The sequence below is a fragment of the Amphiura filiformis genome, chromosome 5, assembly GCF_039555335.1.
Source record: "Amphiura filiformis chromosome 5, Afil_fr2py, whole genome shotgun sequence".
NCBI classification, from domain to species: Eukaryota; Metazoa; Echinodermata; class Ophiuroidea; order Amphilepidida; family Amphiuridae; genus Amphiura; species Amphiura filiformis.
The window spans coordinates 10,306,340-10,330,258 of record NC_092632.1 but is presented as its reverse complement, the minus strand read 5'-3'; the positions used below and the strand labels follow the sequence as shown (position 1 = coordinate 10,330,258).

At 35.5% G+C, this 23,919-nt stretch overlaps 1 protein-coding gene across 7 annotated transcripts in view; it reads left to right on the top strand.

Moving 5' to 3' along the window:
- Positions 1–533: 533 nt before the first annotated feature.
- LOC140152602 (calpain-9-like) overlaps positions 534–23,919 on the top strand; it is a 58,839-nt gene continuing 35,453 nt past the window's right edge. For all 7 annotated transcript variants that reach the window (XM_072175015.1, XM_072175014.1, XM_072175010.1 and 4 more), the window contains exons 1-2: positions 534–657; positions 1,017–1,187. In XM_072175015.1, the coding sequence (XP_072031116.1) occupies positions 1,038–1,187 (150 nt within the window). In that variant the 5' untranslated portion in view covers positions 534–657; positions 1,017–1,037. The remainder of the gene's footprint in view (positions 658–1,016; positions 1,188–23,919) is intronic.

Genomic DNA, 23,919 nt, shown 5'->3' with positions numbered 1-23,919 from the left:
TGAAAAATAGACTGAAATGTAGGCCTAACTCTCTTTGTAGACTATCTAATCAAGTGTTACTCCTAATGTACTGCCAAATAATAGGCCTATATGTTGCATATGTTTGGAATGAGATTTCAAACTTAAATTTTAGAGTGAACATTTTAAATCTTTGTTTTCAACTGGAAAGGATTTGTCCCTAATTTGGGACGGCAAAAGATTTTTAAAAAAATGAAAATCAATCCTTTCTACTGAAAATTCAATCGAAAAAGATTTGCCCCTAACTAAGAGAGCGGATTTGGGGTACAGCGATTTTTGTACAAAAAAAAAAAAAGAAAGAAAGAAAGAAAGAAAGAAAGAAAGAAAGAAAGAAAGAAAGAAAGAAAGAAAGAAAGAAAGAAAGAAAGAAAGAAAGAAAGAAAGAAAGAAAGAAAGAAAGAAAGAAAGAAAGAAAGAAAGAAGAAAGAAACCACCAGAAAAAGTGAAATAGCGCCCTCCTAATTTTTAGAATAGAAACGTTTTTAAAACCGCTGAAATTCTCATAAATTGAAATTATCAGGAAATTATTGCATGGTGGTGTGGTGCCACACCGCCGTGGGCGATCGCTATTTGGAAATTTACGATCAGCGTCTGGCGTCGACTGCTTGCTTGTACTGGGCGTATTCTGCTGTGACTTGGGTAAGTCTGGATGTTAAATTTAGCTTATTTAGCGTCTATTTTATTTGTAAAGAGGAGATAACTTATTGTATACATATTACGTTTCTTATGTGACATAAAACTCGATTGCCGTTCACTGATTCAACATATTTCATGCATTATTTTGCCCATATGACTGCAACAACAACAACCAGTCTTGCAATGTACAGAATGCATACTGCACAGCTCTGCACAAACACAGCAGACGCTAGCCCAACCCACTTGAACATGTACACTCACACGCGCTGAGTATTGACATAGCGAAATAACATGAATGAATTGATTAAAGAGATCTCATGAACGATTGTGCCATGAATATTTTGATGCATTTTGTTTTACAGGTACTCTAGTTCAACTTCAAGATGGCCCATTTTAAACAAGATTTTGATGAGATCAAAAGAAAATGTCTGCAGAACAATGAGTTGTGGGAAGATCCTTTATTTCCAGCTGTTGATGAGTCCATATTTCACAGCCAGAAACCTCCCAGGCCATTCGAATGGAAGAGACCAACGGTAAGATTATAGAGGATTTAGAATTTTACAGTGATTGAGCATTTTTAATACTGTCGTAATTATAGGCGTATGATATAAATTATCAGAGCAATTTAAAAATAAATGTACGTAGGGTTTTGTGTTAGCTATACGTAACCTATCTATTCTTTAGTACCGCTACCGGTATAACATTTTCCTGTAAACTTTTGAAGAGAGCCTAAGCATACATTGCGTATTTACAGCGTTAAAACGCACTTGTCTCTGATTGGCTGCTGATGTGATCTGTTGTTGCCGAGTGGTAATTTCTGAATGGAATAGAACGTCTTTGACTTTGGCCGTACCGGTACTCATTGTTTTTTATTATATATAACTCATACAAAGTTTCTTGTCATTTGATTGGCCAACTACCGTACTATTGATTATTTCCGCTATTTTTAGCGGCCAGTCTGCAAAAGGACTAATGCACTCCGCGTCAGTGCAATATTTATTTTTGCATTGCACGGACGCGGAGCTACCATAGCAACGCTGCGGGAGCATATAGCGCGAGTTTTCCACCTCGACTCGCCAATTATAGGTTCGGGTGTTGCTGCTAAAATAAATATGCATTTAGATATCTTTTAATTTATTTTGTTTTCCTGGTAATTTTTAAAATTAAGTGGAAGCAAAGGAACATTTTTATGATAAAACAAATATTGAATGTTTTTATTCGTTCAATGGAAAGAATATTTTCATGAGGTGAAATATGAACTGTTCCATTCAACTCGGCAAAGCCTCGTTGAATGGAACAGTCCATATTTCACCTCATGAAAATATTCTTACCATTGAATCATAAACATTCAATATTTGTATATTGTTAGCTCTGATTCTGTCGGTCGGCATGACGTCACTTGCAATAGACCGCTTCTTCCCATTGGTTGCTTTTGCCGAGGCCGAGATTTGGCTGTTCCATCTTGCCCCCTCGGACACGAAGGGGATATACTTACCGTTGCACTCAATGGGGGAAATCACAAAACATACCAAATAAATACCTCTTGGTGAAACAATTCCATAAGTTTGATTTCTAACCACGCAGGGAATCATGCTAATCATGGAAATCAACTTAAATAATTATCAAACTCAAAAACAAGACAAATTGGTATTTTCTGTGCTGAGAAAATTGACTTGAATTGAAATTCCCTGTACCAATAGGGATTTGGCGAGAGTATCCCCTTTGACATGAGAAATGGGTGAGTGCAATTAAATGGAACAATATTAATGGCCAAGAGAATCATGGTAGTACGCGCTCATCAAACAAGGTTAATGTACCGGTAATTTAGTCTAGTCCCTGCATTTTGTAACTAATTTGGTTTAAAAAAAATAAAACCATTGTAAAATGATATTTTGAATTGATTGATGGGCGATTTCTGATTGTTGAGGCCTACTAGAAATATAGAAATAAAATTTTATTTGCATGTGTACTGAAATTCCAACCCAATTTTACACAAATTTGAATCTAACCAAAAATAGTAGCCTATCTATCAAAATGAAAGAAAGTCAGGGCAAAAAATAAAATAAATGTGATTTCCAACAACTTCATCAGGATTTTGACACAGACGATTATTGATTAATTTTTTCCCAAAGTGGCATAATTTTATTTTTTGCACCACCAAATAACAGGGATGGGCAGGTTACCGGAAACATTAATTTATTTTATTTTGGCCTGATATTATACTGGCATACTGATTTAGTAAGACCGATACAGTACGTTACCGTATTTGACCAGCAGATTTGGGGCTCTTTACCTAAATTTTTTTATAAACTAATAGGCCTATAAATTAGTGCCCACTGTAATCCTAAAGTTCTAACTGGCTTGTTTTACAGATCTATCTGTTTTTAAAGCACCCCTTTTTAAATGCACTTTTAGATTTGGCATAAAATTGAAGGGAAAAAAAAGGATAAAAATGCCTACAGGAGTACGGTACAGAAGCATTCTGATTTTATTTAGGAAGATCATGCATTCCCAGCTGTTGCCAAACTCCATTGATTTCACAGCCAGAAACTGTCACTCCCTGGAGGAGACCAGAGGGATCACTCTGAGTAATTATATAAACTTCATTGTTCATAGGGTACTTATCTTTCTACTATTCTAGTGCAATTTATAGGCCTACTCCACTTGCACTGTATGTGTGACAAAATCCAGTGGCGGCTGGTGTTAGATTGTTGACTTGGTGCAAATAGGCGTGAAGCGCCGCCCGGAGCACTTGTGCGACGCAGGGGGGTGTCTGAGGGGGGGATGTGCCCCCCTCAGAAATTGAGAAATTTTGAAAAATGAAGTTAAAATGGTGCGATTTGGTGCATACTTTTAGAGCAAATTAAAAAAACAAAAACGTCTGGAATATGACAAACACTGAACATATAATAATAGGTTAATTGATTCTTCAAATAAAACTTACCTTATGATAATGTCATCATGTATAGAAATGTGATTTTGAAACAAATAGTCGACAGTAGTCATCTTGAAATTGAATAAATTTGTAAATTGGCTTGCAGAATACTAGTATATCTTGAGCTACACACTATAGACATGCTAGCTGGTATATTACTAGTTTCAATAGCATTTTTGGTGTATGATGCATGCATTTCACACCAAAAATATATAGGGTGCTATAAGTTCTTGCTTAGTGCTTAGTAGGTCTGCACGAGGATACATTATTATACAGGTTTAGTTTGAACAATATTTTGACATAATTGTGGCACTGACTCACCCTGAATGATCACACACCATGACACTTCAATTAAACTTAATCCAAAACCTTGAAACCACAATAACTTTCTTACAATAAACCACAGATATTCCATCTGTGAATAAACAAGCTGATGTCTATAGACTCCACAGAAACCTCAACTTTTTGACTATTGAGTACGGAAATTCTTCTTGACTCTGTGGGCCACATAAGATGTTGAACTGTGTTGAAGATTATGAAAAAGAGGAGCGAACCTATTTTCTGCACCACGGTGTAGTATAGGGGTCGCATAGAAGCTAATGGAAAAGTTTTATAGTCATTGCATAGTGGGTTTATGTGGGAGAGATAGCAACTGGAGGAGCGAAACTGGAATCTGAGCCATTTTGAGGTTGCCAGTTTACTTCTAATTATGCACTGGACAAAAACTTAAAAATCCCTATGATACAAGGGTAAGACTCACAGAATAAGCTAGAATAGCCATTTTAGTGGAATTTGTAGGGTTTTATTGTTTTTTAAGTAACATGATAATTACATATATTTGATCACATTATTTTTTGGAATTCTAGGGTGGTGCGCTGCACCACCATAACCGTATCAAGATCCGCCCCTGACAAAATCTGAGATTTTAGTATCTAGAACAACGCAATTTCAAATTAAATTCATAAAAAATATTTGTCTAATTTGATTGCTGATATCTTTTTTGTTCACAAGAATCATTGATGTCTAAACTACTGTTGCTTTTTAAAAAAACTCGGACAAAGTTGTACAAACGCCTCATCACTGATTGCCCGGTGTCTATTGCAAACTGCACAGAAGCTCCAACCTTAGTGAACGTCTGCCTAGTAACAGATTTGCGTAGCGTGATTGATGTATCGTGGGTGCGTTACAGCGTTACATGTGCATAGTTCAGGTGGTCATACAGTACCCTTGTGGAACATGTTTTTTGTTGTTTGCGAAGTATAAATGATTGATGGTCGATAGTCTGATACGTACATTAATTGATGAGATAGGCACTGGAATAGTAACCCGGAATAGTAATTTTCTTTGTTTTACCTCATTTGTTTGGCTCACAGTCACACTAGCTCACATATTTTGTAAGGGCATTTTGGCCCGAAGGCTCACCTTTCATGAATGTATTTCAAAGCTGGACTTCAAACCCCAAAGCAAGCCAAGGGAAATCCTTGCCAAGTCAAGTTGTAGGTTCCTTTCTTAAATGCCCTAGCCCTCATATGAAATTAAGATACGAATTTTGACACACTACAATCTTGGAACTATTATCCTTGGAACGCTTGGTACACTCTGTCGAAATTCCGTGCAGAATTTCATATGATCATGGAAATGACGTATATTTTACCTGGGAACAAGCTACATCTACAACAATGATTTACCCTTCCCCTCTCCCCATCAATCAATGTTGGAAGTTGGAACACATTGGGAAACCGCTGAAGACATTGGCACTTCTCAACATTGAACGGGGGAGAGGGGGTGCGAGTTTTCCGTTGTTTACACGCAAGCTTTCCTTTCCAAGACTTATTTCGATGATTGTAGCTAGCAACTTGTTTATGTAGACACATAGGATGTATACACCAGGGGAGAGAGTGCAACATGTATTTCTCAGGGGGCAAATTGTATTTCGCAGGGAGCATGTATCTGTATTTAACAGAGGGCACAACTGTTACAGGAGGGCACATCTGTTACAGGAGGGCACACGCCAACAAATATTCACTGTGGGGCCTAACATGTTGATACCTTGATAACCCAACACAAATCAAAACAAACTCCCAAGGGGTTCTTTGCTTAATTCAGATTAAATTTTGCTAAATGCATGGTTATTGAGTACCTCATATTGAACGCTATTGAAAAATTGCCTTAAAATGTTTGATTTTGAAACTTATATCATTGTTCCCATCTAAAAGCCATAAAGAGGTATTTTAACCAGAGGGAATGACCTAAATTGAGAGCTCTCTGCACAAGTATACTGAAAGCAAACAAAAGAATTGAAAAGATGGAAGGTTTTCTTTCAAAAGTTTACAAAAAGAGTTTAACAAGATTGACCCCCTCATTTTATAGGAATTTTGTTGATGTGTGTAGATGTGAAAGGCATTTTGTGATTTGTTGATTCCACAAACCACAAAGTTGAGTGGGTGTTGGGAGCAGGGTCAGACAACCCAGAGGTGGATTTTAATGTGGGTGGGGATTTCTGTAAACTTGTTGTGCTGGTTCTGCACAATTTGTGTGATTTTATTTTTGAGGGGCCTAAGAGAAACATGTAAAAAGCCACAGAGACTTGGCTGAAGTCAAGATACTATCTATTTTCCTATTCCGATTCAAACACTTCCTATAGGAAGTAGTTCACCGACTGATTTCACTCAGTGATCCTGATATCATTGATAGGCCTATTAGTACAATGTAATACTTCAATGAGATTAAGTCTAGAATATATGCAGGTCTTGTGGTTTATAATGCCCAAATCCAAAGTGTGAGGAATATTTAAACTTAGTATGCTTGAGTATGGCTTAATATTCACATTCATGGATTTCAATTCATTCACTTTGGCCTATTCTTTTAAATTTTCAAACTGTTATCATTTGAATGGGATAATCTTGGAATTTAATATTTTTTGTTCAACAGTCTTGCAATTTGTATGATTGCTTCTAGCACTGCATTGTAAAACAATATTAATTTCAAGTCAGATGATGAAAAAAAAATCCGCCATTGATCCTTCAATACAGCAGATGAATGACATGATACATTATAGTCTAGCACCGTGACACCGATATCCAATGCCAATATTATAGTTGGTTTTATGTTTTATAGTGGATGGACCTGAATGTGACCCAAGAAATAATATACCACAAACTGATAACATGTGCGGAGATGTGTCAATTGAACACTACTGTAGGCCTACACTTTGCAATATTACATCATCATAATTGAGCAGGTTATTTGCTAATGATCTGAGGCTTCCTCTACCTACAGATCATAATAATGAACCGATGATCCAATTCATGACCTTTATTGAAAATGTCAATCATTTCAGGTCAGTTGACCCCTGGTGCTGACCTGGCCTTACACTGAAATAGCTTCAGCTGCTACAGGCAGTGTGCGTTGCAATTAATGTAGTATAGCAGGTAGACAAGTGTATCATCTTCTTTACACCTGAAGTGCAAGTGCATTATTCCAAATCGAATGGGTGCATGTTTGTCTTCCGGTTTGTCTAAAATGGTACTAGATCTACATGTAAACTAGTTTTATCATGAGATGATTTAGTGGCATTTCAAGTGTAAAGGCAGTTGTCAGGTGTAATGCTAAAAGTTTAATTAAACGTGTAAGCCCATGGAATATAAATTAGTACTGTATGGATTTTGAATTGTTTGTGTGACAGCATGGGCCTTAGATGATCGTCAATTTGTTGGTATTTGCAAATGCTGAGAAAATTAATAGGGGAGATCTCCCCTTCCCCTATACATTTGTAGCTTGTACTTGTAAAACAATGTTACCTTGCCATTTCCCCTTCACATAGCTTTGCCTTAGCACTAGCAGACCATGAAATGCCAATGATGTGCAAGGCATCATAGATAGCTAGACCTCATACATTTTCAGTTTGGAAAAAATAGATTAAAATATTTGTGTCATGATCTAGATCTGTGTACATAGCGCTTGTGAACACTTAATTTTTGTGTGGTCCACCTTTTCATACCCTTAAATTTACATGAATTTGAAGCAGTTGAAGTTATGAATTTAAAACAGGTTTGACCCGATCAGTAGCCTCATCCCCCATGTCTGGCATCAAAACCGAGATTTTGGTATCAATATATTTCTCACCTTTTGACACCCGAGATATGTATCATTTAGATGGTGTGAATCATGGTGAATTGTGGTGACAATAACGGTATGTTCACATATGAGTTGCAGTTATCCAATGTATATGTGGTATTTTTTTTATTTGTGGTCAAAGGTCATTAAGGGGTCATTTCCGGTATAAAACGAAATACTTTTAAATGAATCTTCTCCTACAAATTACTGAGGACAGTGACACCACTTGCACACATGCATTGTTATTACCCAGTGCCAATGTGGTGTACACAGATTTGGGGTCAAAGGTCATTAAGGGGTCATTTCCGGTATAAATCCGAAAAACTTTCAAAAAAAATTATTAGCTAAGAAAAACATAGGAGAGTGATGGTATGTTCACACATGAATTGTGTTTTCCCAATGTATATATGGTATTTTTTTATTTGGGGTCATAGGTCATTAAGGGGTCATTTCCGGTTTGAGACAAAAAACTTTCAAAATGCCCCTTCTGCCACAAATAACATGGCAAAGTGGTGCCACGTACACACATACATTGACATTTGCCAATGTCTATGGGGTTTTCATATATTTTGTGGTCAAATGTCATTAAGGGGTAACAACACGGCTGTGTTCGTGGTCTTAGACCACAGCTAAGTCTAGTTAATACTTGTACTTCAAAGGGAAAATCTTAAAATTAGCCGTCTGAACTATCTGTGCGGTTAAACCCAAAATGTCCAAACTTCTGTGGTTTTTTTTCTCATTGCGCATTGAGCCGCATTCTCTATGTGCATTTATATTTAGGCCTACTACTACATCCATACATGTAGGCATTATACAATGTAGACGAGAAGCAAATATTCCCAGTTCATAAAATCAAGGTCCCATACAATTCTTTTTGTTAAATGAGAGAATGCCTTGATACTACCACGCCCCCTCATTTTACTTGGTAAACTGGCTTTTTGCTTTAAAATTCTCTCATTTCATTCAGTCAAGGGCAAAGATCAAGTTTTATTTGAACTGCATTTTGAGCTCTGTTTGAAGTGCCAGTTTTGGTTATTTTTGTTCTACAATGAAAACATAGCCACTCAAGCATCATGAACATTTCTATTAATGGTTTACTAATACTACATTGTATACAACAGATTTTCTTTGTACCTCTGTGTCTGTGTGATTTGGTTTGGGGTTTCGCTATGGTTACCACCATATGGTTGCTATGGTTACCATTATTAATTAGCCTTGAACCAGTAAAGTACACCCAAATATTCTGTGGGAATATGGAATTGTGGTTTATGTGTGGAAAAGTCCCAAAAATTCAATATTTGGCTCAGTAATGCCTTTATTAGGCCCTTGAAACTCAAATTCTGTTTCCTGTCACCCCACTCACGCATTGTGAAATTTTACCCGTGTTTGTGAACCAATTTTAGTGTTCTTCAAATTGAAAATGGGCCACATACACTTCAGTAGCAACAATTCCGTCTTTCAAGGGTCTTACCATTGTAGGGAACATCCAAAATTGATCTTGATAGTCAACATTTTTAGAAAACATTATCACTTTGAGGAATCTATTAAATTTAGCATATTACCAGAAAGTTATGCATCATAGTGTTGTTTTGTGCTTTTATTTTAATTTTACACAGTTTATTCAGTGTAATGTGCGGTGGATAAAAATATATTTGTTGTTGGAGTACTGTAGGATATATTTTTAGAAACGTGTCACCAATGTTTCTGCTTCTTTATTAAAGCCCTCAATGAAAATGTGCTTTCACTTGATATAATTTTTTGTTCCTTTAAATCTGGGGTATGTGAATCAGATGCCATGGGTGGTGAATATGAAGTAATAATACCAGCGATGCGGAGGGAGCGTGTCTGTCTCCTGGGGTTCAACATGTTAGCTCCCATAATTTGCTCAGTTCTCGCCCAGGTGATTTCATCTTCCACTGCATTGCACATTAATACCTATTACCAGCCTGTTTGTTGGTATAATTTTATAAATAAAGTACAACTACATCATGTAACAACAGCAAAACTGGACAACAGCAAGCAGGAACAAAAGCTGAGAAAAGTCTTTTTGAGAATTTTGTTTTGTGAATAATTGATATCAGAGAAGTACTCTTGAAAGAAATGGTAAAATTAAGAATTTACTGAAAGTGGCAACAGAAAACAAGCATTTCTGCACTTGTATACGTACTGCTTTACTCAGTGCCCATATACATGTAGGCAGTAATATTGCTGGATATCTATATAATGTATTATGAGACAATAAAAACTGGAATGCAAGAAAAAGCTTATTGCACATATCTCATAAATGATGAATCTGTGTTGAATTTGTTGAAAAGTGTAATTAGTTTACAATAATGGTCTAATTAAATTTTTTGATTTGAAAATAAAATAATCTACTGTTAATCCTGGATCTAAAGCCGACAGATAATTAATTGAAAGGAATTTGAAATTTATTGAGAATAATTAAAACAACAAATAGATTTGGACTCGTTATTTTATCATAATTATATTATGTTTTACAAGCCCTTTAGTGTAGTGTGAATATAGATGAGTTATTCCAGCCTCTCAAAACACCCTCAAGATCTTGATTTGGAAAGCTGTAAATAATTAATCAAGTTTATACCATTTTTGCATCATTATTCATGATACACCTGACCTGGCACTTAATTTAAAGTAACCTCTAGCTAGTAATAATCCAGCAAGATAGCAAGCACGACCCAGTATCTCTTAGCCCCTATGGATGTAATCGGTTTTTTTGGTCGGTCGACCACACCTTATCACTGAATATGCGGATGAACTAACAGGATTGAAAATTATTATAATTGTGTGGCATTTACTGCCTTGGGCAGCATCAGTATACTTAGTACATGCTTGTATATGTAACTCAATACAATATTTTTGTAGTATTTCAGTAGCAATATTTTTCTGATTATAAATGTTGTGGACATTATGTGATTGTGGGTAGCCTTATTCTGTAATAAAATTTTGATTAGGCAGCTGTCAGTTTTCATGGCCAATTTAGTATCATGCATATGTGATGCCAGCTTGCATTTCATATGTAAAATAAATTGTGTATTTATACCTACATCAGTACATGTACCAGTGTAGCCCATTGTAAGCATTTAGCATCACTGTGATTTAGCATGATATAATTGCATCTAGCATAGCATTTGATTAGCATATTTATGTGTTGTGACCATGGTGTGTTGTAGGCCTCCCCAGAAATTATGCTGCTTTCTGCTTTCGTGAGATATCCTTCACTATCTAATCTACACTACTATCTATGGTTAAAGGGAACATTAAAAAAAAACAGTTTAGAAAATAAGTGACTTTACAAATGTGCAACTTCATATTTGTACAAGATTATTTCATTATTATTTTTTATATTATTAATGGAAAGCAAGAAAATTGTGAGAAATCTCAATTTTGATTGGGCAATTCTGTGTTGAGTTGATGCCTGCTCACCATAGTGCACATATCATAGTTTATAGTATTTTGCTGTGTTGTTTATACTATCAAGGGGGAGGGGCTGCTGAACAAGTTGGTGTTTGGTCCATGTCCTTAAAATGAGGTCAAACCACAATTTCCTCAAAAGTAATGGATGCAAAAGATTATGTAAACATTATCTGTGGTGTCAAATAATATTGAGCTGTTGGTGGCCTTGACCTCAAACTCAGTGTGCTAACCAATGCATTAGCTGCCAGGCCAGCAGCAGCTCATCAATAGATGCAATGATATGGTGTGCAGAGCTCACAAATGAATGGATGGCTGGACTGGCCAACACAATACAATAATGATACATGGTATTTTGGCCTATGGGTACTTTTCACCATAATTCTTCAGATTCCTTTGTAATGGAATAAGCGTTTTAAAAATATCTTTAATAGGGAAGGGGCAATGTTGGCAATACCAGGGATACATGTTTAATAGTATTGTTTTCAATAGAAACATGGTAAATTTACTCTCAAGAATACTCCTGGTCCTGGGGCTTATAGTTCCTGACAACATTTGTTTTTTCTAGTGTTGGTCCACAGTGATACATGCCAGGGATACATGTTAAGTTGGGTTTTTTTTAATAGAAACATGGTAAATTTACTCTCAAGAATGCTTCTGGGGGCTTACGTTCCTAATACTAATAGCATGTAGCAGTAGTTGTGTTTCTAGTGTTGGTCCACAGTTTAAATTAAAACTGCATATAGATCTAGATCTATGATAGCTGCATTTGTCAAATCCTTAATCATGTTATGAATTTGCAACTTACCTGGATGCAGTGTAAATGTGTCTGATCATAACAACAACAGTACCCCTTTCTCTTAAATTAAATTCACTCCCTTTTTCTCCCAAACAATCATGCCCAATGCCAAGGATCACTGCAAGCACATAGGAAATGTGAATCTTTGCACTAGCAAGCTATATCAAGTTAAATAGAGATGGAAGGTATGCGTTGAAGAAAAGTGACAGCCCTTAATGCTAGGTACATTGTGTAGGTGCAAACCTTGACAGCAGCTAATTATGTGGACATTTTAAAGAGGCTGCAATATATCCAGGAAGCTCATTCTACACACTTGATTTAATCATCTCAGTTTGACTTAAAAGGACTTTATGCCTGTCGGTGTTTTTTTGACCCAATAATAGCTTCCTTGTTTGTATAGGAATGCCAGGATAACAAGACTTAGAGCTGTTTTAGATCCTACACTTGGGTTATGTGATGATCACCAGAAAATGTGGATGAACGTAAATGCAGGTGGAAAATTGTTCATGAACGTGTTGTTACTTTTCAAATTTGTGTACATTTTTAAATTGAAGGAAATTATTTTGGACAGAAAACACACAATTTCAATGTTAATTTAATGAAATTAAATTAAAATATTTGATTTCAGGACAAATGTTAGCATATCAATTATATTCCTGCAGGCAAACACTTCACACTTACAAAATGGATTTGCGAAATACATGCTGTCTTCACATTAGCAATAAAGCTCCTGAAATCAAGCTATTAAGGTGGCTGTGTACTCTCAGACATGCATGTAGTAAAAGTGCAATAACTTTGTAATTATTCGCATAAAACATATAAAAGTATACATTTTATGAAGGCAAGACATCAATAAATCTTAATATAAATACAGATTTGGGGTAAAACAACAATTTTGAAGAAAATCACAAAAAGTGAGTTTTTGGCAATATTTGTTAGGTACATCATAACAAAAAACACTCTTTCCAAAATATTTTATTTTGTTTTTAGCTCAATCTTGACGCTCCATTCCAAAAACGGTTTTTTATTTTTTGATATTGGCCTTAGTTTTTGAGATATTGACCATATAAGGCATCAAAATGAACTTTTTAAAATTCAAAACGCCTATTTGCACAAAATGATGCCCAAAATCGGAAATAGACCAAAATATAAAAAAATGAGAAAACCGTTTCTTGAGTCGATCATGCTTTTTACGATGATCATATTTGCTTACCTATAGATGCTGTATTTATTGAGTTATCGTGTACCTAAATCGTCATTTTACCGACAAAATGAACATTGAAATAATGGCCGCTTGAAGTTTAAAGTGGTCACATTTTGCACTTTCATCGAATCTCACAGGAGAATGCGACAGCTTTCGTTTTTGAAACTTATATTACGTGAACATCGGGTAAATCCACAGCCCCTTGAGAAGTTTGAGCGAATTCCATTCATAACTCGATATTTAAATCGGGGGAAAGAACTTGAAAAAACACACATTTTATCAGCTAAAACGGAGCCATTTGACCACTAGGTTTTTGTGAAATCAGTGCTTCCGTGGTGTTTCCATAAGATGCGCCGCGCAGGCAGATAAGCGTCGCGTATGCGTCGCGTATTTGTGCGTTAACAAATTGCGCGATACGCAACGCGATGAGTTGTTGCCGCGTGTACCTTGCTGGTACAACAAAGATTTTCTTTCCTTTTCAATTTCAAACACGAGTGGAATAGTGAAATAAAATCCTTAAAATATTGCAGTTGGAGTTTACAAATCTGGATTTTCATTCCTTGTATTTATAAAAAACATAACAAGGTACAAACATATCATAAAAACTCTATTTTGAGAAAGAAACAATGGCTAGAGTACACAGCCGCGTTAATATGGATGTTGAGACAGACAGGTTTGAATATGGCCAGAATGCTCTTGTTTTTAATATGCTGTTTTAAAACTTAAGGGACACTATAAAGTGTCAACATTTACTACTGATTCAGTTTCCGGGCACTTTTCAGTGAATTGAATATGGTCCACAAGTAAACCAATTTATTAACTTTAATCGTATCACATATTTTGGTGCTAAATAGAATCGATGAAAGTGCACTCTCTTTGCCTGAGGAGTGATGAGAGATATTGCTTCATGTAGCAACTGGAAATTGGAACATTATCAAAAATATTATCAAGCACAATATTTTCACAGAAAGATATTCAGCAATTTGAAAATTACCTCGGTAAAGTATTCTTTATTTTTCTCGAACTTTAGTGCATTGCACATTTGTGGAAGAGCTGTAAGAAGAGTAAACATTTTCAAGTGCCAATGTATGTTGAAAGGAAATTCATCATAAAAGTTTTACACACTCAAAAAACATATTTCTTTCATGAGTGGCAAGTATGCTTGATATTTATGGGTTGCAGTATGAATGCAGCATGTCATGCATTCAGATCTCCTACATTTGAAAAATGTCCATGTGCTTTATACAGATACACGATTTTACTGTATAAAAGTGGAAATTTTCACACTGCATTTAATTTCACGTTTTTTGCATTCCAAGCTGCTACTGCAAAAATAACAGTGCACAAATATATTCTTTTTAAGTGTAGTTCAATATATAAGGAAACTAAGAATCACACATTTAAAAATGAGAGACACCATTCAAAATTGGGAAAGTGCGAAAAATTAATCAGATGAAAAATTGCACTTTTACAGTATGTGTGATGCATTTTAATTAGCAGTGATCAGGGCAGTAAGCAATTTTTGTGGCGAATATGTTTTCACCCATTTAAAAATGGCAAGATATGAAATTTGATATGCTATCTCAATCCCAGTATGAGATCTACTAGGTCTATTACCCAGATGGAAAAAGGCTCAAGTCTACATCCGAAATGAATTATCATTTTTAGCCAGAGCATGTATGTGTATCACCATGATCACAGGCATTGAATATAAGTTTCTTGTATAGGGCTTATATATTAAAAATCTACTGTGATACATGAAAGTAGGAATTGAGTGATTCTTTTTGCAGTTCTAACATTTATTTTCAAACTTTTTGTATTCAAATGAAAATGCGCAATTCTTTTCGAAGTTTGATCAGGAATTGCAAATTCAAAACTACTCAGTAAAATTTTATCATCAAAATGCCATTATATATTTGTAGAAACTTTCAAATTCTCTATTGCAGCAAATTTTTATTGTAAATTTGACAAATATGGAACAAAAATAGAATTTTGCTCCAGTTTGTCAAAACTGTCTACTCCAATGACCCCTTTCTTCAAAATTTTATACCCAATGACCCCCTTTTTTCATAATTTTATACCCAATGACCCCCTTTTTTTCATAATTTTATACTCAATGACCCAACATTTTATACCGATATGCTCCTAGTTCCCAACAGTTTCATTGCTGTGTTTATATTCAAAGCAGTCTGAATATTTTCATTATTTATCAACAAAATATCATTTTTTTTCTTGTTTAATGTTCCATAGCTTTTGGCTAGTTGCTTATATAACAACTTTGATTTGAATGGAAGATCTCATATCTTGGGTTTATAGAACAGCCCTACCTTTTATCTCCGATTTGATTTTGAATGGAAGATCTCATATCTTGGGTTTATAGAACAGCCCTACCTTTTATCTCCGATTTGATTTTGAATGGAAGATCTCATATCTTGGGTTTATAGAACAGCCCTACCTTTTATCTCCGATATGATTTTGAATGGAAGATCTCATATCTTGGGTTTATAGAACAGCCCTACCTTTTATCTCCGATATGATTTTGAATGGAAGATCTCATATCTTGGGTTTATAGAACAGCCCTACCTTTTATCTCCGATTTGATTTTGAATGGAAGATCTCATATCTTGGGTTTATAGAACAGCCCTACCTTTTATCTCCGATTTGATTTGAATGGAAGATCTCATATCTTGGGTTTATAGAACAGCCCTACCTTTTATCTCCGATTACAAGTTGATATACCTGCAGTGGGCATAGCTCACATAGAAGCAAATTAATTGCATGGACATCTTACTCTTGATTCAAATCCCAGTTCTATCATGACATGTCTTGATTTGTTCAGGAGGCCAGGGAAGGGGCCAGAATGATTGATTCATTGCCCTTAATTTACTTTCACTCTGTGTGGTAGCACATCTGTATAACAATTTTTGTTTTATGAGAAAGGTTTTTAACACAAGTCAACACATACATAAATGACAGCCAGTGAAAAAATTTCACTGACCATCCAGGATTTGAACCTGGGACCTTCGGATCACCGGACCGATGCTCTACCAACTGAGCTAATGAGTCAGATGGAGAAGAGCACTGATGTTATTATCTATAGGCCTTCAGTTCAATACCCGTCTCTTATTTCTCTGTCTCGAATTTTTGTTTTGTTTTTGAAAGCATCAAGTAAGTTTCCTGGGATTGATCCTTTTTGGTCAGATAGATCCATAAGTAAAGAGGATTAACTATCAGCTTTATCCAGAAAAGGATCAAGAGAAAAGTAAGGCCCACATATAAAAAAATTTAAAAATTATGAAATGAGATGAAGGGGTCCAATTTGTAAACTGTTGAAAGATTCATCCATGCAGTGTATCTTCTCTGGAGACATGTTCACTACACAAATCAACACTGATCAGCAGTGGCGGCTGGTGTTAGATTGTTGACTTGGTGCAAATAGGCGTGAAGCGCCGCCCGAGCACTTGTGCGACGCGAGGGAATGTCTGAGGGGGATGTGCCCCCTCAGAAATTGAAAATTTTGAAAAATGAAGTTAAAATGGTGCGATTTGGTGCATACTTTTAGAGCAAATTAAAAAAACAAAAACGTCTGGAATATGACAAACACTGAACATATAATAATAGGTTAATTGATTCTTCAAATAAAACTTACCTTATGATAATGTCATCATGTATAGAAATGTGATTTTGAAACAAATAGTCGACAGTAGTCATCTTGAAATTGAATAAATTTGTAAATTGGCTTGCAGAATACTAGTATATCTTGAGCTACACACTATAGACATGCTAGCTGGTATATTACTAGTTTCAATAGCATTTTTGGTGTATGATGCATGCATTTCACACCAAAAATATATAGGGTGCTATAAGTTCTTGCTTAGTGCTTAGTAGGTCTGCACGAGGATACATTATTATACAGGTTTAGTTTGAACAATATTTTGACATAATTGTGGCACTGACTCACCCTGAATGATCACACACCATGACACTTCAATTAAACTTAATCCAAAAACCTTGAAACCACAATAACTTTCTTACAATAAACCACAGATATTCCATCTGTGAATAAACAAGCTGATGTCTATAGACTCCACAGAAACCTCAACTTTTTGCAGCAGTGCTGCATTAATTCTGAATTGGCTGGGTATTACTATACTGAAATTTTCGAATGTGAAAGGCATTTTGTACCACTGAAGTTTTTCGTACACATCGATAGCTTTATTAATATAAAGATTGACTTTTGTAGAATTTTGGTTGTGTATCCATTGATTTTATATGCGATTTCATTGAAAGAAGCGTTTTTTAATGCAATGATTTTCAACAACACACTCAACCTGGGCTCCTTGCATGAGGAATATTAGCTACAAGCATTAGCTGAGCATGCGTCCTGTCAATTTCTACTCTCACACCCCTGATTTAGCATAGGGATTGGGCTCGTTTGCATATGCATGAGTTCGTTGAGTTGGTCGTAGCGTCCTTGGAGATAGTACATTTCTAGTAAAATTGTATAGATAAAAAAAAAAAAAAAATGCGTGATGTATTTTAACAATTTAAACGTAGGCCTATGTTTTTGTAAATGTGCATAATTTCCAATCACGTCATGATGGCAACTATCACAGCACAAGTAATAATTTATCCTAGTGTATTGCCCCGGTAGAATACCTTGCATATGCCATAGACAAATTTTGATAACTTGGTTGGTAGACAGAGATGACGTCAGTGGTACTGATTTTGGTTTAGATCTGAAACCATATTATACCTCAGGTTTAGATTGAGAAAGTATAGGCCTACATATCAAGTAATTATCTGGTGGGAATTGTTTTATTGTTGTATTAATTGTGGTATACTGAACCCGACAACCACATTTGAAGAAAATAATTATAACTATGATTAATTTTATCATGGGCTATATTTTTGCCGGCGGAGGAATATGGATTTAGCCTGGGGAGTTAGCTTTCAAAAACTGTATCACGTGTCATTACATGTGGATGGGATGGGTGAAGTTTCGTGTTACCAAAGTATGGCGTGTTACCATTACAACAACAACTTACTTATTTACATAGTACATCCAATCACAGTAATAAACTAGATCTGGTTACAGATCTGGACCTAGCCGGGCTGGAAATGCCAGTCTTAACTTAAAGTTTGACCTTTGACCGGCTATTATGGACATCTCACACCATTAATGGTGCATCACTGTAGCATATAGGGGCTTTATCCGTTTTCCATATGCTGAGATACAGCTACTTTTCCGTAATTTTAAACATTTTTTTGCAAATTTGACGTTTTGACCTCCTTAATGACCTTTGACCCCAATATAAAAAAACCCTCATTTACACCGAGAAAATGCATTGTTACAGTTTAAATTTAAAAAATCTACTATGTTTAGTTATGGAGATAAAAATTCTTGAAGTTATTTAGCTTAAAACCGAAAATGACGTCTAAATGACCTTTGACCAAAAAAATAAAAATACTGTGCATACATCGGGTAACACTAATGCATATATGAAGTTTATGTCACTCTGGTCTGGTTACGTTTTGAGATAAAAAAAAAATGAACATATTTGATGATTTTTGGGTTTTGACCGAAGCGACCCTTAATGACCTTTGACCCCAAAACTGTAGACACCCCAAAGACCCTGGTTAGTAGCAATGCATGTGTGCTAATGACAGCACTCTGCTATGTAATTTGTAAAAACAGTGATTTTTGGAATATTTTTAGCTCTCAGACCGGAAATGACCCCTTAATGACCTTTGACCCAAAATCTGTGAATAAATTATAGACACCGACCAAAGTCAAGTCACATGACCTAAGCATGTCACCATCACATGTTATTTGTGGAAGAAGAAGCATTTTAGAGTAAAAATCACATTTTGCCATTGTCAGCAGGTCAAAGGTCAAATGGAGTTCAATGTCATGTCACATATGGGGACATGGTCAGTGGTGTTTGTGACCAAGTATGGTCAAAAACTGTCAAAGCATAACAGAGCTAGGCGAAACGTGGCAAGTCACGCACGTGTTGCCAGAAAGAAGAAAGATCCGATAGCATCAAAAGACCTAGCCGGTGTCCCGGCTAGGTAACAAAGGTTGTTCAGTCGCACAGTAACAGTGCATGCACGTCATTAGAGGCGCTGTAGTTTAATATGGATATGCAAACGAGATGGCCGGTGACCGTGACTCAACTGTAAATGATTATTCTTCGGACACCTTGACGGATTTTCCCGCAATTGACACACCGTGCTGTAAGCATGGTAAAGTGAACCTGTAAAATGTACCAAATGCAGTTTTTGATATTGCGGTACATGTCAGCTATTTTATGCAATTTTCGGCCGTTGTTTCGGCCTACAGTTTGTTTAGGACTTCTGTGTTGTGGACCATACTATTTTGTTTTTACGAAAGTGATAATTTCTCCATCATTTTGTTTCAGTGAGTTGCTTTATTTATTACTAAATAGCCTATTCGGTCTGGGTATTAAATTGATAGGCCTAATGGCGCAGTGTAAAGGACCATGCGGTTATAAGTTGAGACTCCCAAAAGACTGACGGCGTGACATTTTTCTTGAACAAATGAAATGATAATGATATTTTCAAAATGAATACTTACACCCCTCATAGGGGTCTATGTAAAACAGTCAATTATCAGAATTGCAAGTGTAGTCTAAAAGTGACAAAGAGATATTGTATTCTCTGGTTTGGAATGAGTATTTATGACTGAAAGCAGTTTAAGCAGCTAATTAGCACTAATTAAACCTTTTGAATAAATAATAAGGTCTGTTAATGAAGTAAATTTTGATCACCCTGTATACATAGAAGCAAACATCGCACCCAAAATAAAGTATATTTCTGGTTGGCTTTTTCAATTCAAGCTCTGTTTGATTTTGTGGTCCTCAGATTGAGAAAATATTCCTGAAAAGAAAAATATACCACATGTTCCTTAAAAAGTTCATTTTACACACTGTATATCGCCTAGTACACCCTGAATATTGATTTGAATTTTGGTCAGTTTAATCTCTGTTCTTAATGCTTTCCAGAAATAGGCCTACCTGTAATTGGTTCATAAAATGATATAACTATTCATCGCCAAAATTGAAAACAATGGCCATACCGATGTCAGTCAATGGTATATCCAAACCACAATATGAACCTGAAGACTCGTCATCAGACTTAGACACTATCCATGCTATCAATGAGGAATTGCTATTACCCCATACCACAGTATTATGTTTATAATCATTCCTAGGCCTTATTAAAGGCTCCGACCAGATGCATACAACTGTTTTAACTCATTTATGTTAAGTACAAACTTGAGAATATGTTCTTCATTTTAAGTAAATGTCATCATATGTTATTAAGTATACCAAGAAATGAACTAAGTACTCAGCATATAAATTAATTTGTGCCCTCATTGTGGGTTTTAAGACAAAATAAAATAAAGGAAACAAACATCATTCTCCTTTTTACAGTGTCGTTTCTAAAAGCTCATTTTTAAGCCAAAGGTCCTCTCAGTGAATGTGAAATCCAACATTTTTTCTTCATTCACTGCGCCGTCTTTTTAAAGACATTTCTTGTTGACTATTGAGTACGGAAATTCTTCTTGACTCTGTGGGCCACATAAGATGTTGAACTGTGTTGAAGATTATGAAAAAGAGGAGCGAACCTATTTTCTGCACCACGGTGTAGTATAGGGGTCGCATAGAAGCTAATGGAAAAGTTTTATAGTCATTGCATAGTGGGTTTATGTGGGAGAGATAGCAACTGGAGGAGCGAAACTGGAATCTGAGCCATTTTGAGGTTGCCAGTTTACTTCTAATTATGCACTGGACAAAAACTTAAAAATCCCTATGATACAAGGGTAAGACTCACAGAATAAGCTAGAATAGCCATTTTAGTGGAATTTGTAGGGTTTTATTGTTTTTTAAGTAACATGATAATTACATATATTTGATCACATTATTTTTTGGAATTCTAGGGTGGTGCGCTGCACCACCATAACCGTATCAAGATCCGCCCCTGCTGATCAGTCTCATGATGCATCAAGCATATTACACAACAAAAACAAAATGGTCTATAGTAAGTGTATAAAGTGTTTGTTCGCAAGGAGTGATGAGTATAGAATTATATCCAGCAAGGAATTCAGCGATTCTCTGATTGGTGAATTAACAATTTTCACAGAATTAAATGTGTTTTTATTTTTATATATGCAAAAGCAACAAACAAAAATAAAATTCATACCAAGCAATATCATATTGAGAGCAACAGGGAAGATTTCATTTAAACATTATATTCCTCATATGAAAGAAACTTTACATACATTGGATTGAGAATGAGCATTATAATTTACCTCTGCAGAATATTTTTGGTACACTGAATATGATCGGATCTTTTACTTAAGAGGGATTAATTGGATTTTAGCTGCAATCGGCTTTACCAGGTAATTTCATGCATGTATGATGTAACAAGGCCTTCAGATTTGTCCATACCTGTATACATTTACCATGCATTTATGATGATTTTATGCACATGAATGAATCAAATTGTCAACGAAAATACTTGGTTTGTTTACAGAATCAGATATTAGACTAATCTAAAGACAACATTGAAAGTGAACTTGAAACACGTGCTTGGGCATTTAGAGCCCTGTGGGGCATTGATCTGCTGAACCCTTGGACAAAGAAATAAATAAAGCAAGGCAAATTTGTTCATGTGTTGGTAATTTGTCTCTGTGAGCTTGTAAACATATATCCGGAAATGGAGAAAGGGGTTAAAAATTCCTGAGACCTGGAGAGGGGTAAAGGGGAATATCACCTGTATTATTATGTAGTAGTGCTTTCATGGAACTTGAGATTTAAATGGTTTGGTGTGGATCAACAGATCTAGAACTTGTAAATAGCCAATATACCAGGAAAATGCAGTGATAACCATTAAAGAGTTCACATTGTTTGACATTTTTATGAATACTAAAAGTAGCCTAAAAGTGAAGAATACTAGTAATATCAAGCTCCAATTGTGTTTTTGTATGAAAAATTGACAAAAAGTAAGAAAATATAATAATATGGTCCCTTTTTGGTAAAATCACAATCAAATTCGCTGTAGAAGTGATGTAATAAATCGGATTAACTACCATTAGCAATAGATGAATACAATTTTGACTATATCGCCCTGCACTACAAGCAGGTTGCACTCATCACCTGTGTATGTCTACAATCATAGATTGAATACAATACCAATGTTTTCAAAGATACTAAAATTGAATTGCATATCTAAATCAGCTTATTTCCATGCTTAAATTCATGTTGTAAAAGGGTCTTCATGCATACATCCTGCCTTGAATGTGGCCTTATGTCTTAACCTTGAAAATCTTATTTTCCTTTTGCACAGAACACTGATCATCCAATGCTATCTAGGGCCTCAAAAAAAAAAGAAGATGTTTAGATGAAGATGTGCAATGCAAACCTACTGTCAGAGCCTCTCAACAGTGCATGCTGACACGTACTATTTTCTAGATGACCACTTGGAGACATTCACATCACATATGATGTTAATTTTCAACCGTTGTACTAACACAATGTCCATAGTCAGGACAGGTTTTATTTACAGCTTCTTATTAATATTAACGGAATCAGATAGCAACATTTATACAGTATTTTTTGTGGGACCTGAGAGCACATCAGACATATCAAATTGCATTCTGAATACGAGGATATCAAATATATATTTTTTAATTTGCGATATAATACAACTCTTATGGCAAAATTTGATATTTTTGATATATATAATAGTCCTCGAAGTATAAATCTAATGATATATAATTGTATGTAGCTGCGGTGAAAAGCAGGCCATCAATAGATATACATTTTTTTACCAAAAAGACCTACAATTTTTTGGTGTTTTGGGGGGAAACTCTATATCTTCAAAGATATAAGAGCCCAATAGAGCTGCCACTTGCTGACTGGTGGCGTGACATGGCTCACTTTGCTCACAATATTTGAGGGACGTTTTTGTGACATACGAACTGAGCTAATTCTACACTACATGTACCTCGGTGCAGAGATCAGGTGGCACCGAGTCAGTGATAACACATTCATCCATTCTGTAACTGTGTGGGTTTGTGCCACCTCGCTTGGTACTACCTAATATATTTTTATGCTTCTTTAATATGTTACCTAATACACCAACAATAGAGAAACTCGCAAGTGTATTCTTCTCACTTTTGAACGTGACCAATTCAAAGCACAGAATATAATGTCTATGTTCAAAATGTTTGCAATATGTGGGGGATGTTATATGACATTTATGACTACCTGCATTATGATTTGCTTTTGATTCACAAACAAATGGTAATTTTGAATGTATTGTAGTTTTACAAATTTAAAGGAAAACCCAGGGACTGATTTCATGCCAATGCACACATAACTCATATTCATAATAACAAACAGTCAGTCTGAGAGATGTAGCTATACAGACCAAAATGTGCATAAATCATATGAAATAAAAACTGTTTTGTAGCCTTACTATCATGAATGTAGACCTGGCCTACATTTCACCACTCCAAAGAAAATCACACTGGTGCACCAATGACTAATAAACAAAATATTTTGCAATTTTATGAGTAAAAAATTCTGGCTATTGAATAAATAGGTTAATGATTCAAAAATGTTGTGGTGTTGAAACTATCCACCATCACCACCTACCTACTAACCTACATGACAAGAATACAATGCAGGCTAAAGATGCAATGCAGTGTTCATAATATGCTGCACCAGGTTAACAACTCAAGGATGC